This window comes from Sardina pilchardus, chromosome 6, assembly GCF_963854185.1.
Source record: "Sardina pilchardus chromosome 6, fSarPil1.1, whole genome shotgun sequence".
NCBI lineage: Eukaryota > Metazoa > Chordata > Actinopteri > Clupeiformes > Clupeidae > Sardina > Sardina pilchardus.
In genome coordinates, this window is record NC_084999.1 from 24,380,561 (window position 1) to 24,397,151 (window position 16,591).

Sequence of the window (16,591 nt, forward strand, 5' to 3'; positions counted from 1 at the left end):
CGTCACCTCGGATCTGCACACTCCCAGCGCGCACGCCTGTTCAGCCGGTAGGCCGAATATGCGCATCCGTGACGCAACTTTAGATGCTCCCAAACGAAAAAGGTAATCCACAAATCCCAAGAGTGAAAGTAGATGAATCCAGACACCCGTCTTAATTATCCATCCGAAGAAATAGCAAACATAACTCACGACGAGCCTTTAGAAGGAAACAGAAAAAGATGACTCCGGGTCACGAACTGATCAGTCTCACCGGCGCAACGTAGACTAGCGACAGCAGTTGTTGTTCAGCTTCCAAATAGTCCTCGAGTCCGGTGAACGGTGGTCTTTAGCTACTTCCACCACTAGCTTTCTGTGCACATACAGACGCGAAATCGTCAGGTCTCCAATGGTCTCCCTGTACGTGATAAGCGCCCCGTTTCTCCCTCTCTTCCGCTATTTTAAAGTCTTTCAAATTTGGCGCATCAGCTGATTGGAACGTCAGCTGACAGCTTTGGCAATCAGCTGACTAGTTTGCCCAGCTGATCAATTCCACCACCCACATACCATAATGAAAACGTGCATACACATAAATAAGATACAATACAGGTCAACAGGGACATAAACAGGATGGAAACAAAAACGATAGGAAATGCACTTAGGCTACCAATATTTATTTTCACTGTATAACCGAACCTAGTGACTCCTATATGCTAAATTATGTGGCAGTGTCACAGTTTGTTGCCAAAAAGCTCTAACTTTGTCTCATCTGACCAAAGCACACGGTCCCAGTTGAAGGCCCAGTACCGCTCCAGACGTTTGTGCTTATGATTTTGAGTGAGAAAGGTTTTTTTCCGTGCATGCCTCCCAAACAACTTGTTGGCATGTAGATAGGGCATGATGGAGACTTTGTGACCCCAAGATGCAACCATTTGATGCAGTTCTGTAACAGTGAGTTTTGGAGATTTTTTTCATTTCTCTTACCATCCTCCTCACTGTGCGTGGTGGCAAAATAAACATGCGTCCTCTTCCAGGCTTGTTTACCACTGTTCCAGTTGTTTTAAACCTCTTAACGATTCCTCTGACCATAGATATGGGCAGGTATGCGAGTGGCTATTTTCTTGTAGCCATTGCCTTACTTGTGAAGGTCGACACACATCTGCCTTACTTGAACAGTGTGTTCCTTTGTCTTTCCCATGTTGAAGAGATATGGCCTCTGTGTGATGTCATATTTACAGCCCAGGGAAACAGGATGTTAAAGGGATAATCCGGAGTGAAATGCACTTTAGATCAATTTTTCGGACTATTGGGAGTAAATACGTTGAGTTGACACCAAAATCATGTCATTCGGATGTATTTTGAGAAAGTTTGAGCTCACCGTTTTTAGCCAAAACTCGTTAGCCTGGAGGTGACTCGGGCATGTCATTTCGCCGCTACAAAACGCTATTTTTATACCTCTTCTACTGTTCCAAACAACACTACGCTTACGTGGTAGTGAGTAGAGGATCCCTAAAGCCAAACCGAAGTATCCCCACGTCTTTATGTGGTCGGATAGAGAGTCCAGAATGAATTTAACCGAGTCCGTACCTTTCCGGAAATGTTAATAAAGTGTTGTTAAAGCGTTGTCAGCTGCAGCACCGACATTTCCGGAAAGGTACTGACTCGATTAAATTCATTCTGGACTCTCTATCCGACCACATAAAGACGTGGGGATACTTCGGTTTGACTTTAGGGACCCTCTACTCACTACCACGTAAGTGTAGTGTTGTTTGGAACAGTAGAAGAGGTATAAAATAGCGTTTTGTAGCGGCGAAATGACATGCCCGAGTCACCTCCAGGCTAACGAGTTTTGGCTAAAAACAGTGAGCTCGAACTTTCTCAAAATACATCCGAATGACATGATTTTGGTGTCAACTCAACGTATTTACTCCCAATAGTCCGAAAAATTGATCTAAAGTGCATTTCACTCCGGATTATCCCTTTAAGAATTACTAATTAAATGTTCCTACATACTCTGATCGACTTTGTAAACTACTGTAGAAATGACAGAAATACTTTAACTACATTTATTTCCTAGGAATTGTTAGGGGTGCCAATAATTGTGGAACAGGTGATTTTATGAAGAATAATTATGTCTCAGTCAGGGATTTTTTTCCCCACCCTAAAATTCACTTGAGTTGAAGGTTACATTTTTCTACAATTTTCAGTGTGAGAGTATGCTTCTACAAATTGTATTTATTTTAAGGCTTTTAAGGCATCTTAACCAGGGGTGCCAATAATTGTGGAGGGCGCTGTATGACTGTGTATGTGCGTCTGTGTGTTTGTGTGTGTGTGTTTGTGTGTGTGTGTGTGTGTGTGTGTGTGTGTGTGTGTGTGCGTGTGTGTGAGTGTGTGTGTGTGTGTGTGTGTGAGTGTGTGCGTGTGTGTGTGTGTGTATATGTGTATGTGTTTGTGTTTGTGTTTGTTTATGTGTGTCTGCATGTGTGTGTGTGTGTGTGTGTATTCATGTGTGTCTGCATGTACAGTATGTATGTGTGCATATGTTTATAGGTGTGCATGCGTGTATATCTGTGTGTGTGTGTGTGTGTGTGTGTGTGTGTGTGTGTGTGTGTGTGTGTGTGTGTCTATGTGTTAATGTGTATGTGTATGTGTTTGTGTTTGTTTATGTGTGTCTGCATGTGTGTGTGTGTGTGTGTGTGTGTATTCATGTCTGTCTGCATGTATGTATGTATGTATGTGTACATATGTTTAGGGTATGCATGCGTGTATATCTGTGTGTGTGTGTGTGTGTGTGCATATGTGTGTGTGTGATCATGTTTATGTGCCTTAAGGCCTTAAGGCACAGGTCTCTATTTGCCCCCACGCATGCAGCCTTAAGGCACAGGTCCCTATTTGCCCCCACGCATGCAGCCTTAAGGCACAGGTCCCTATTTGCCCCCACGCGGCCTTAAGGCACAGGTCCCTATTTGCCCCCACGCATGCAGCCTTAAGGCACAGGTCCCTATTTGCCCCCACGCATGCAGCCTTAAGGCACAGGTCCCTATTTGCCCCCTCACTCACCCACGCAGGGCCAGAGTGAAAAGGAGGAGGGGAACAAGGGATGAAAGAGTAAGGGTCATGGTCTTTCCAGCAAATGTCACCCCCAGGAAGACCAGCGATATGATCCCCTGTAGCCTGACAGTGAGTCTGGCCACTGGGCCTGGGAGAAGGTCAGGAAGGGACATGCACTGGCACATATGCTAGTTTCTCTCTCTAAGGACTTTTAACATCACCTGGCATATCCTGGTCCCATTTGGGCTATCCCTTAAGGCTTTGATCTAGGGACAATGTGTAAGAAATATAAACATAAAAAAGAAAACCTTTGTACAACTGACCACATGAGACTGTGATATGATATGCAGCAATCTAACTTATCACAGCTGGATCACTTGACCTGTTGGTCTGTATGCCAGGGTGCATTATTATGCTATGTTATGTTATGTTATGTTATGTTATGTTAGGTCTATGTTATTAGTCACTTTGTGCTATTCATTGTACACCACTACCATTATGACTGCCTGGTTATCATACATCTTACATGAATAGGGCATGCATGCTTTTAATAAAATCAAAGGTAGGCCTACATTTGCATCATCTCAGAACTTCATATCATGAGTAAGGAAATTTTGCGACCTTGACATTTTGAAGGGGCGGGGTAATCAAAAGGGGGCGTGAACCAAAACGCCAGGAAACTATAAACCCAAACGGCTCCCTTCACCTGCCCCACTCACACAGCAGGTGTTGGAACGTGCAGAGGCATCTCACAAACGGTAACTATTGCTACCTAAACTAAATTAACTGACGCCCTCTGTTTTTGCTCACTCTTCTGTTGCATGGTCTCTCTGCATTATATTACAGGCTCCTGGACATTTTTATATAGGCCTAGGCTATGCCTAACGCAGGCTTCTAGATTTTGACGCCCGTTTGACGTAAACTAATCTAATTGGTCTTGAAAACTATTTGAAGGCCATAGTGTTTCTCGATAATTAATCCGTCAATGAAATGTCTATTAGTAGGTAATTGGATATCGTGTAGGATACTTCTGGTGAATTTGAGTGTTGAGAATCTGACAGATGCATCAACTTTGTTTCCACACGGGTCACTTGAGCTAAAGCCTCATATGCTGACATTCATTTAGGCGAAAATGTGAGCATACAAGCGCTTGCAGCACCGTGCGCGCAACTGTAGCGATCTGCTACTTCCTCTGTCTGCTAGTATGATGTCGGCAAACTATACATTACTCTGACTTATCTCAGCCCCGTGTACTTTGGTCTCTGCGGAGATTGTGATGCTGCTGCCATAAAGAAGGTCGATAACTGTTCAATAACTAACTTCTCTATCTTTTCAGAGGACAGTCCCCAGTCATTCAAAATGGTCAAAGTTGGAGTAAATGGGTGAGTAGGCCTACGCTCTGCACTTTTTAGTTTTGTTTTGATAAGCCTCTCTACATGTTAATTGCATAATAGGCCTAGTATAATCTTCTCCACAATCGGATACTTTGACTTGACTTCTAGACTGCACCAGCGTAGTCTACCAGTCTCGATAATTAAGACCAAATCACCTGAGTGATTGTGACATGATTTTGGCTGTAGCTAGTTGGTTAAATGTCTTGTGAATGGTTGACTCCCACTATTTGCTAAACGTGCTCAATGTCGTCAGAGTGACGCTGAGAAACGAGTTGCTTTATCGCCGAGGACTCTTTGGAAATCCGTATGCTAAGTTCACCCTCTGATGTGACCTCGATGTGATTCTCCTCATGTTCACCAGACTGAACTTGTGGATAGTCACATTGTTTTCGCGGTAGTAGGCGTAAACGTAATTGTTTTTCGGTGCAGATAATGGGACAATGTGATTACAAGGAATTAAATCGTGGGCCTATGCTGCATGACTCTGAGGGCGAATTGGATACAGTCAACTTTACTATTATGTTATTAGTTAAACATGTAGGATACTCAAATGTCTTCACCTGTTGCATTGTACCCATATTCCTTTAGTTTAGCAATATGGTTTATGGTGATCATAAAATATCACTCCTTCACCATGCATGGGTCTGGTGATTTGAAGATGAGATCAACTCATTTCTGTCTGTTCCCTTGAAGTGACTTAGTTAAATAATAACTTTATGCTAGTCCAACAGTCCAGGATGTCTTTACAAAAGGATGTCGCAGTTCATGTCATGTGTGCTTTTTGCCATTGGAGTTTACAATTTAGTAGGCTAATCTAAACTAATCACTTAAAACAACTAATTGAATGAATCATTTGGCTGATTTTAAAGACTGAAGTGTTGTAGTAAAAAAAAAAAAAAAAAAAAAAAAAAGAACTGCCCTTAAAAATCCACACTAGTATTCAACCTGGGCCACTTCTCCTATGAGATTATGCATGTAAAATAACTGGGCTACTTCTACCACACACTTACTGTGCACATTTGTGTGTGTGTGTGTACAGTATATGTGAACGATAGTCCCTTGCCTCTGTCCAAATGTTGTAATCTGAGCAGAGCTACTTGCTACTGTGGCAGTAGTGATATATTAGCCAGACTGCTGTAGCCTCTGTAGGCCATACCAAAGTTCAGCAGGCCCAGGGGATGAGGTCACTTTCAAGTGGCCTCAACAATCTGTGTGCTTGTATGCCATCTACTGGCCAAATAAGATCACAACAACAAATCAAAACAAATGAGTGACCCGTAGTCCATCAATTTTAAAGTTGATTAACTTCTCTGCACTATCTGTTTTATATGGCAGCTCGTATGGTGAATGGAAATCATAAGCCGTAGATCACTGTATATTCATTGCCGTAATGGAGTCCTAGAGCTGCCCTTGTGAGCATTATGTGTTCATGAAGGCATAATTACTTGATGAGCATATTCTGAGCAGACCTTGAGCCGACTTTTCAAGTGTTTCGTGTTTCTTCATGTTTCAGATTCGGTCGTATCGGCCGCCTGGTCACTCGTGCCGGTTTCCACTCTAAGAAAGTGGAGATTGTGGCAATCAATGACCCCTTCATTGACCTGGAATACATGGTGAGGACCACTCCTATTACAGGTCTAGGGGTTCAGTTTGTATGTGTCAGATGTAAAAGTTCGGCTTCAGAAAGTAAAAGCCCTGCCATTTATTGGTTCTACCTGTGCACTGGTGATTTCACTGACTAACGGATCTACCTGTCTTGAGGTAGACATGAGTGCTGAATCTTTGATTGTTCTGTCCATCCAGGTGTACATGTTCAAGTATGACTCCACTCATGGCCGTTTCCACGGTGAGGTCAAGGCTGAGGGAGGAAAGCTGGTGGTTGACGGACATAAAATCACAGTCTTCGCCGAGTAAGACACGCACACAAGCAATCTTTCGTAGTGGAGCATAGTTCCAAATCCATTTTCAGTGTCCGGTAACCGCATGTCTTCCTTATTGCAGGAGAGACCCAGCCAACATCAAGTGGTCTGATGCTGGAGCAGACTATGTCGTTGAGTCCACTGGTGTCTTCACTACCATTGAGAAGGCCTCTGTAAGTAGCCCCGTCAATCAGTAACTGTTTGTACTGGAATAAATAAATGCTTTGAACCATTTTAATAATTACTATCTATAGTTTTAAGCTAGCCAAAAACTAGCACTTTGTTTTGGATTTGCCATGTATTATTGTAACCCTCAGTGTTTGTATTCAATTGTTTGTTGCTTTTAAACAGGCTCACTTGAAGGGTGGTGCTAAGAGAGTCATCATCTCTGCCCCCAGTGCTGATGCCCCCATGTTTGTCATGGGCGTCAACCACGAGAAGTACGACAAATCCCTCAAGGTTGTCAGGTGAGCTGCGTGTCCCAACTTCACTTTTCCAGAATGCCAGCCAGGCTTTAAGCCTGTTTTTAGATTGATGCTTGTTCTCACAGAAAAATGCCATTCTCTCTCTTTTTCAAAAAAAAACAAAACAAAACAACAAAAAAAATAACAGCAATGCCTCCTGCACAACCAACTGCCTGGCTCCCCTTGCCAAGGTCATCAATGACAACTTCGTGATCATTGAGGGTCTGATGGTACGGTATTAAGACATCTATCCCACCCAAAATCGTTTTCATATTTTTACTGTCCCATGCATCATTTCAATTATCCTCTCTATCTGCCCTCCTCTCCCCACCCGTCCCTTCATCTCTCCATCTCTACCTCCTTCTCTGCAGAGCACTGTTCATGCCATCACAGCCACTCAGAAGACCGTGGACGGCCCATCTGGCAAGCTGTGGAGAGATGGCCGTGGTGCCAGCCAGAACATCATCCCTGCCTCTACTGGCGCTGCCAAGGCTGTGGGCAAGGTCATCCCTGAGCTTAATGGGTTAGTAGCACAGTACATATGCTCAACCTCAGAGGGTACAGCACCCGGTCAGCGGGGTTGGCTTCGGACAGTTCGGTTAGAAATTGTGTCGCTGCCACCTTCCTTCAAAAATGATCCCCATGACCTTCAGTTTTGGCCACATTTCCACAAACAAGCCAATTAAGCAGCCAGGCCGCTACATCGCTACACTCTTGAGGGTATGAAAATGGGGGCTCACGGACATGCCCCAAGAGTGTAGTGCTGTAGCTGCCAGCTACCTAGCTACTCGAGTTTGGTGAAAACCATCGTTTTTGGGTTTTCATACTGACAGTAGTCTGACCTCAAGAAATGGAGATCTATGTGAAAAATCACCGGATTTCTCCTTAAGTTTCCACATTACTGGTGGAAACAAGTATGTTTTCTATATGGATTGGTTGTTCCTTTGAGTTGTCTGTTTCCGAGCTGGGAGCATCAACCAATCCATATAGAAAATATAATTTCTGGCCACCATCTGTAACTTGAAAATGTGAACATGGCCAGAAGGGATCTAGCAAGCTTCATTTTTTATTGAATCACTTTTTTCCCAATTAAGAACATTAAGCAGCTAGCCTCATTGGCCATCGAAATTAATGGTGGGTGGGCATTGCTCACACTCCAGTCCTATAAGGTTCAACATAACGCAATACAAAGTCATTTGTACTTTAGATAACAAAATAAAAGCCTTGTCCGAAGTCCCTTTCCTTTTGTCCATTATAAATAACTACCCCCCCCATCCTCTTTCAGTAAGCTGACTGGCATGGCCTTCCGTGTCCCCACCCCCAACGTATCCGTTGTTGACCTGACTGTCCGTCTGGAGAAACCAGTGAGTTGGCAAATTGCAGCACCCTCAACTTGTGCTCCCTCGCATCACACTTTTATTCAATTTTCTATTCTCTTTATTTTTTTTCATGAATGACTGCCTTTCTTCTTTACAGACTTCATGGCTGAGTGTCAATGTTAAGTGTTTTGAATTTTCTTTGTGCGTGACAGGCCAAGTATGAAGACATCAAGAAAGTGGTCAAGGCCGCAGCAGATGGCCCAATGAAGGGATTCCTGGGATACACAGATCATCAGGTGGGTATCTAAAGTTAATGTGGACCACTGTTTAGCAGGTGCTTTTATCCAAAGCAACATGGATGGGCAACAGGGGGTTCAGGTATCCAACCTGGACCAATTGATTGTCAGATGGTGATGTTACTACTGCCATACAACTCCCCCTAAAAACTGTCATTTATCCTCACAGGTGGTGTCCACAGATTTCAACGGCGATTGCCGCTCCTCCATCTTTGATGCTGGCGCTGGCATTGCCCTGAATGATCACTTCGTCAAGCTGGTCACATGGTATGTCCATACACACACTGCTCCTTAAGACCTACTACTTTTCTGTCAATTTCACCATATGCACGCACAATGTACAGTATGCCATTTTGGAAACTGTTAGACTTGGCCCTTTAACCCACCTTGCCCTGTGTAGTAAAATAAAATCTCACTCTTCATCTCAAACATGGGCAAGGAGCCATTGTCTGAAAACCAACAGCTAACATGCTAATATGTCATGGCTAACATGCTAATTGTCACCATTGTTTTCTCTCTCTCCTGCAGGTATGACAATGAGTTCGGCTACAGCAACCGTGTCATTGACCTGATGTCGCACATGGCCAGCAAGGAGTAGAACTGACATTGCACTTTATATGTACTGACCTGCTCTGCCATCCTTCCACCCGCCTTCCTGCCTTAAATGACTTGAGATTCCCGCATGAAGTGTTGGGGGTTTGGGTTGGGGTTGGGGAAGTGGGAAGGGAGAAGGGCAGCAGCAGGCCGGGTCTGGTGACCAACTAAGTTTTTGTATGGATAAAGCCCTGTTCTGTTCTCGTGTGAGGTTCTCATGTCTGTCTGCAACACGTCATCCATGCGACAGGGAGAGCTAAAATAAAAGTCCTCTGTTTGTGAGAATGAACATTTGTTTGTGTTTTTTTTTCTCTTGGTGGTTAGTATTGCAGAGTTAAAATTGAGAATTCTGAATATTGACTTTAGCCTTAAAGTGATTATAAAGTAGCAACCTCCTAATGACCTTGACCTGGCCTTGCTATGCTTTCCAACATTATATGATGCAAAGGCACTTTGACTAGTGACCACCGCTCACAAGGCAACAATTGCAATTGCATGACAAGACCTGGATAAAGGGTTGTTCACACCAAGAATGATTGCCAACAAGTATCATCCTAGTTAACATGATTGATGCTTTGTTCATCCCTAGGGACATTTTCAACATCCACTAGCTTATACAACTGTAACCCTACAAAGTACAAACACACATCTCCCATACATAAACACTCACAGAAATGTTTCAATTAAATGACCATGACTGAAAGAATGTTAACCTAAGAAAAATAATACACTTTAAGAACAATATGCAGGGTGGAGGCTAGATGCAAGTAAACCCATATATCCACCTCTGAAATTTCAGAAATGTAGTTTATCCACCAATTGCAACTTTTATCATTCAAAATTCACACTGTATTATCCACATTCACAATATTTGCACTCAACACTCTAGGAGCCATTTAATACCACTAGTATTGATATAAACATTAGATAACCTCCACCATCACGTTCTAAATGCCTTTTTAAAAAAATTCTATACCGCATAACAGTCCACTTCAAGATCCCAAAATTCATAGCTCACCGACCAACTATAATGATGGAAGCATCCAGACTGACGAACGATAAGGAAAGTCTCTCCTTGTGTCAATGAAGCTGATAAAGGAGGCTAAACTGATGGATTCTGTTCACCCTGTACACGTCTGACTTCCGCTACAACTCTTGAGTCCTACCACATGCAGAAGTTTTCGGTCAACACTGCAATTGTGGGGTCTATCAGGGATGAACAGGAGGACGAGTAGGCCTACAGGAACCTGGTGGATGATTGTGCAATGGTGTAGGCTCAACCATCTGCAGTTGAACGCAACAAAAACGAAGGATATGGTGGTGGATTTCAGGAGATCTAAGCCGCCTATTCTGCCAGCCGGGGCCTACTGGTTAGAGCTTCCGAAGGGTTGCCGGTTTGATCCCTGACCAGTAGGAAAAATGTGGGTGGGGGAGTGGGGAGGGAGAGTCTCTCCCATGCCCACATACATGGCTGAAGTGCCCGGGTTAGTGTGTGCTGTGCTTCACCTCACTGTGTGGTGTCTGTATTTCACTAATTCACGGTCATGGATTGGGATAAATGCAGAGACCAATTTTCCCCCACAGGATCAAAAGAGTATATACTTGTACTTATAGGCTACACTATACTTAAACAGTCTATATTAGCCCTTCTACCCAATCTGGACTGTGGTCATAACATCTACACCTTAGAACATATTCCCAATCATACATTCCTGGTTACTTTGCCCCTGAGCAAGCTACTTGACCTTGATTTGGTTCGACTGACAGTCCCTGATTTGCTCTTGGAATAATAACTTAAACTAAAATAACAATTTTAGGGTAAGGCAACAAATAGTATTTGTACTGTAAATGTTTTGCTTGGCAACCACCTGCTGAATAAATCGGAGTTCTGTCCTATAGCTACCATGCTTGACTTTATCTGCACCGTAATGATATAGCCAAGGGAAAATAGAGGATGCTTACAACAAAGGGATAATTGTCCACAGTATGAATTTCACCAAGAAGGGAAGGGGTGACCTAGAAATCATGTGATTTATTTCATGTATAACCACTGTCTTCCTGACCCAGTATGAGAAATGCAACGCTGTGTGGCGGAGTATGCAGGGTTTTACAGGCAAAGCAATGATTTCCAGGTAGGCTAAGCTTTTTTTGTGGTCCCAAGTCTTTATCTCCTGCTGATACTGTGTAAGGTAGAATTAACTTGTAACTCTGTAAGTGTCTTGTAAGTTGTCTCTTAGAGAATATTAGGCACTTCATCTAGTTTAAAACCACACTGTCACAAATATGAGCAAGTCTGGAGTGTGTGTCTGTGTCCCAAATCTACTTGGCAACTAAGTTAGTGACTGGTTTAACAAAACCATTGTTGCTAACTACATGAGGAACTTTGTAATTATAAGTTGGCTTGTTGCTTGTAATGCAATTTCCCAGTTAGAAACTATGGTTTTGGGAAACTCACCTCTGGTGTTGGGGGTCGTAGCAGAGGTGGATATTCCAGGTTCAGAAAGTAAGTCCTGCCAATAGGAGGCTATTTGATCCGACCATTTAGCAAACCAGCTCACCCTATTGGCAGTCAGGTGGATCAGATAGTTCGTGATATCACCTGTGTGAAGTCAACGTTGGACATCAAACATGAAGACTTATATTTTTATATTTATGGAGTAATTTGACTACTCGAAGCAAAAGGAAGTGTGTTCCAAGTGTGCTAGCCTGCAGTCAATGGGCTTACTAGCCTATATTTCAGGGTTATCAACCTATAACATGCTTTGGACTGTTTTGGAATAGCGGAGCCCTGGGACGTTTGAAACAAAGAGACAGTTGTAACAGCCAATCATGTGATGGGCTACATTTCTATCTGACCATTTCCTTTCTAACCTAGCATGTGAGACGATAAAACTGATTGAAGAAGTAGGCCTATGCCGATTTTACAGGCAATTTTAGAGGCGAATTCATTTCATCTCATTGAGCTATAACCGAAGTGGAGTCGTAGACCTAATACATCTTGAAAAAATGTTGAAAGGCCTGAGGCCAGATAACAAACTTCAGACCAGCTTAAAATACCTTGTGTGCACAGTAAGCCCACGTTGTGATTTTTGCACATGCATAGTGTCCTCTTTGATAATGGTACATTTGAACGACTTCTCCAATCCAAAGTTATTGACAAACTGTTAAACATAACTGGTATCATTACAAACGTTATTCTGTGCCCTAAAAACTGACACATTTTATGAAATTGTGATATGTAAGGTCATTGCAAAATCTAGAGAAATCTGCGTGTAGGCTATAGGTGTAGTTAGTTAGGCTACTCGCTCATTACGTTCGCCATAATTTTGCTCTGGTTTTATTCCCCTTAACCAATGTTTAAATAAAATGAATGAATTTAAATGAAAAACTCTTTGCAATTGCTATGTTTTTATTGAGTTCTAGCCTAGTTTACCAATTTAGCCTATAGACTGAGTACAGTTAAGACAGTTTTTGCTTTCCCCATTACCACTTGAAAGTTTGACTGTAAAAAGCCACTGAAAATAACTATTTTTACATGTTATATCTTTGATCTGAGCACTAAAATAAAACCCAAAGTATATATCCGTAAGTTGTTTAGATTTTTCACAATTAACTCATAAACACAAGGTGGCATTTTGTCTCAACCGTACTCTAGACTAATTATATTGAGTACAGTTGAGACAGTAGCATGGTACAGTTGAGATGCCCATTCATAATGCTGGAAGGCTCACTAGCCATTCACTGTCAAATAAAGGCAAAAAAGACCAAAAAAACACACAGAGACAAACAGACACACACACTCACGCATGCCATGCACACACTCTCTCACACACAGGCGCGTACACCCACGCACACACACACACACACACACACACACACGAGCGCACACACACACACACACACACACACACACACACACACACACACACACACACACACACACACACGTAAGCCTTACAGATGCATGATTTACAGTACACCATATCAACACACTGGTTATCATCTCAAATATGGATTACCAATCAGAACTGTATTTTGTATATAAATGGCTATTCAATAGAAAGTCATCATAGTGATTGAAATGGGTACTGACAATGCAGATCCAATTCTCATCCTCACAAAACATGCTTGACTTATATGTCACATATTAATATCAAAAATTCAGTATATATGTGCAAGATTCACAGTACACTACATCAACACACTGGGTAAGATGTCAAATATGGATTACCAAGTCAGCCAACCTGTTGGTGACTCTGGCACGTACATCCTCTCCACTCCCAAATTCTGGAGGTACTCTCTGATGATCCCAGTTCTATGGGGGCGAGCGTTGTCATCCTGGAGAATGGCATTTGGTCCCATATTCTGGGGATATGGAATTGCCACTGGCTCCAGAATTTCATCCCGGTATCTAAACTCAACTGGTAGCACTTGAAGCCCAAAACGAGATGTCATTTTGGCACATTTTTTGTTGGCACTACTCAGACATTTGGCTGTATTGCTCATTCCATGATTGCCCTATGCTTACAAGCTATACCTCATTGTAAAGGTGAGAAATCAACGATGAAAATGATTTGAATCACTTTACTGGTTGGTATTAGTAAAGGGGAGATATAATGGGCTAAAGTCAAGTTTCCTTACTTTTTGTGAGCGGTTGTGAAATCTACAACGCACGGGCTGCTTTGTTAGATTCCAAAATGTCACAGGTCCGCACCGCAGGTGATGGGGCCCGCCATCGCCGCTTGCGGCTATATTTTTTTTTGCTAGATTTTGTGTGAGCTAAGTGTCTCACCTGTAGCCTACTCAGTACCATATGTTGCGCTCAAAGCCAGCTATGCTGAAACGCAAGCGTCGCTGTATCACCATGGTCTCTTATGCTGGCAATCAAACCTGGTCTGGAGGATCAGACTTTCAGGTTAGATCGGCTGCTTACTAAGCGCAGCTCCCTGGCCCCTCCTCTAACAAATGCGTCACCTTTTGTGGGTATTCCTGTGGACCTCGGACCCCGCATACAGACAGTCTTTCGAGACAGATCCGATCCCATGGCATTGCTTGGGAATATTTTTCATGAGAGGTTCTCATCAGGGTATTCGCAATTTGATCGTCGTTGTAGGTAGTGCTCCAAAAAGAAGCCGTGCACTAACTGTCGCACAGTGTGTCTGTGTGTCACAGATGGTGCATGCAGTTGGTGATGCAGAATGTCTCAGCAAAATACGGTGTGTGCTGTGCTATTCAAAAGGTTAGCTGCGCTCAATAAATTGCTAGATGTGTTTGTGTGGGGTTTTTTTGCCCTTTTTGCAGAGCTACAAAAATAAGCTGTGCACTAACTGTCGGGCAGTGTGTCTGTGTGTCACAGTTGTGCATGCAGTTGGTGATGCAGAATGTCTCTGTAAAATACGGTGTGTATAATTATTATGTCATAATAGTTATTCACTAAAGGTTATGGAGCTATGGCCAGTGAGGTGTACCCTATAAATATGTGTGTGTGACATTAATTGTAATAGCAAAATCATGTGCCGCTGTTCCTTGGGTTTTGCCTGTGTTGACCTTCAGTGTGCCTTGATCCCAAAACATTGGGAACTAGCCTACTAGCCTGTTCATTTGCACAAAAGGTTCAGGGTATGGAATTGGAAATCAATATGAGCTGACAGCTTAATTGCAAAAGTACGATGCTTGCAATGGACTGTTGCATCACTGCCTTGAAAATAATTGATTCACATGTGGTGGATCGACATGTGATTAAACTGGATTTGGGTCATGACGAAGTGCTGCTGGTGTCAATACTCAAGACCAATGTGTCTGGATGATGATTTTTGGGTTCAAAAAAGGAATTTTATTAGTGCCACTGATTCTTGAGATGTGGGACAGTACATGTTTTAATGATTTAAAACTAATATTTGTCTTTGATTTACAGGTTTATATTTCACATAGGTTATCATCTAGACACTGATACAACCTCTCAATTGTTTAGTAAAAGGTGGGCCCTAATGACACAATCTGATGGAGTTGACAAATTGGATTTAAATTTTCCTGCTAGCTAGCTTCTTACAGAAACTATTTTATAAGATTAACAATTTCCTCTGACACAGAAGGAGTTGACCTATCATGATTGTGATATGCAAGAACTATAGGATGAGGATCTCTCTGAGAGCCTGGTTTCATTCGTTGCATATTATAGAAAGGTTAACGGAGTGAAATGATCCAGACATATGTTCTAAGAGCTATTTTTATTCTCTCAATGCATACAAAAGGTGCTGCAATATTTCCTTTCAAAAAACGACCCCTGCATAAGGCAGCCAACACTACACAGTTAGCCTGCAAGCCACGAGCCTTGCACTAGTGTGCACGTAGCAGCAGCTAAATGTGACGCAAATCAATAACACACGGCTTTATCATCCAGCCCAGCAGCGTAGGTGGAAATTCTTCGCTTCTTCACTTGACGTCATGACATTTATCTTTAAGGACTAGGTAAACAAACAAAAAAAACCCAAACAAACAAAAAAATAGGACAGAAAATCCAAATCCAGCCCCTGTTAATCAATGTATTCTGCAGAGGTAAACTGTGGCAAAAAAGCATAACATATGCTTTGATATTGCTAATTGTATTACTTGAGAATGAATATCAGACAGAGATGTCAAAAAATTGGTATACAACTGTGATGCATTAATGAAACACTCATGCCACTCATGAAAAATAGTATCGTTCATGAGATAATTTTAAATATTGCTATGGAAAATGTTTTTTTTAATAATTTTTAAACACATATTACTCATGACTTAATGAACCATTATCTGTGGACACACTGATACACACTGATTTGGTTGTAATGGATAATGGTGCTAACTATATTCCCTTAATAACATTTGAAATAAAATATGTGTTCATTTTTTTCAACCTGATAGCAGTTATTGGAAATGTGTGTTCTATTCATCAAAAGATGTTTTTTTTAATCCATGTTAGTATCCATTTCATGTTTATTATGAAATTATGCATAACATTGAGACAGCGGTTTCTTACTATTTTTTTTTGTCCCCCACTGTTAGTGATTATTTCTTCACATGGTTGTGAAATATCTTTATTTATCTAATCTATATCTAATGGCCTGCCGTGAGTCCGTGAGTATCACTTGTAGCTAACTTGTATTTTTAACAAAAAAAACCCAATGTAGTGATCTGTTAAACTGGTTCACCATGAGACATGATATACAGGGAATATGCTCAGAGAAACACAACTGTCAGTCCTAAAGCATTTCTTTGAACAGATTGAAAAGCCTTGAATGTCTTCCTTTCATGGATTGAATGCACTTGCACAGGCCTCTAGGCGATGTTCGATGTATTGAGTGGCAGAGACTAATTTGTGGATGTCATACCAAACACGCATTGTGTGGGTGGTTGTTAAGGATGAAGCTTTACGATTAAGGCTATGGCTGCACCCGGAAACATTCAACCCTTTGTGAACCATTAACTTATCCTCAAAATTCAAAATTCAGATGAATTTAACCATCATCACAATTGTTGTGGCAGATCATAACAGTCTCAATCCAGAAACAATCAAGGACAATAATCAGTATATTGATA

At 42.0% G+C, this 16,591-nt stretch overlaps 1 protein-coding gene across 1 annotated transcript; it reads left to right on the top strand.

Moving 5' to 3' along the window:
* The first annotated feature begins 3,674 nt into the window (after positions 1-3,674).
* gapdh (glyceraldehyde-3-phosphate dehydrogenase) lies at positions 3,675-9,302 on the top strand. The gene is made up of 12 exons (XM_062539202.1): positions 3,675-3,785; positions 4,364-4,409; positions 5,935-6,034; positions 6,225-6,331; positions 6,423-6,513; positions 6,692-6,807; positions 6,953-7,034; positions 7,176-7,327; positions 8,090-8,168; positions 8,336-8,419; positions 8,589-8,686; positions 8,948-9,302. Exons 2-12 carry the CDS (start codon positions 4,387-4,389, stop codon positions 9,015-9,017), a joined length of 1,002 nt encoding a protein of 333 aa, XP_062395186.1. The 5' UTR covers positions 3,675-3,785; positions 4,364-4,386; the 3' UTR covers positions 9,018-9,302.
* The last annotated feature ends 7,289 nt before the right edge of the window (positions 9,303-16,591 follow it).

Bases quoted from the DNA above. Each gene is read 5' to 3' on its own strand.
- gapdh (XM_062539202.1), top strand. From the start codon at position 4,387: ATGGTCAAAGTTGGAGTAAATGG. The intron at 6,332-6,422 runs GTAAGACACGCA...TCCTTATTGCAG, and splicing joins AAAATCACAGTCTTCGCCGA to GAGAGACCCAGCCAACATCA. The intron at 7,328-8,089 runs GTTAGTAGCACA...ATCCTCTTTCAG, and splicing joins GTCATCCCTGAGCTTAATGG to TAAGCTGACTGGCATGGCCT.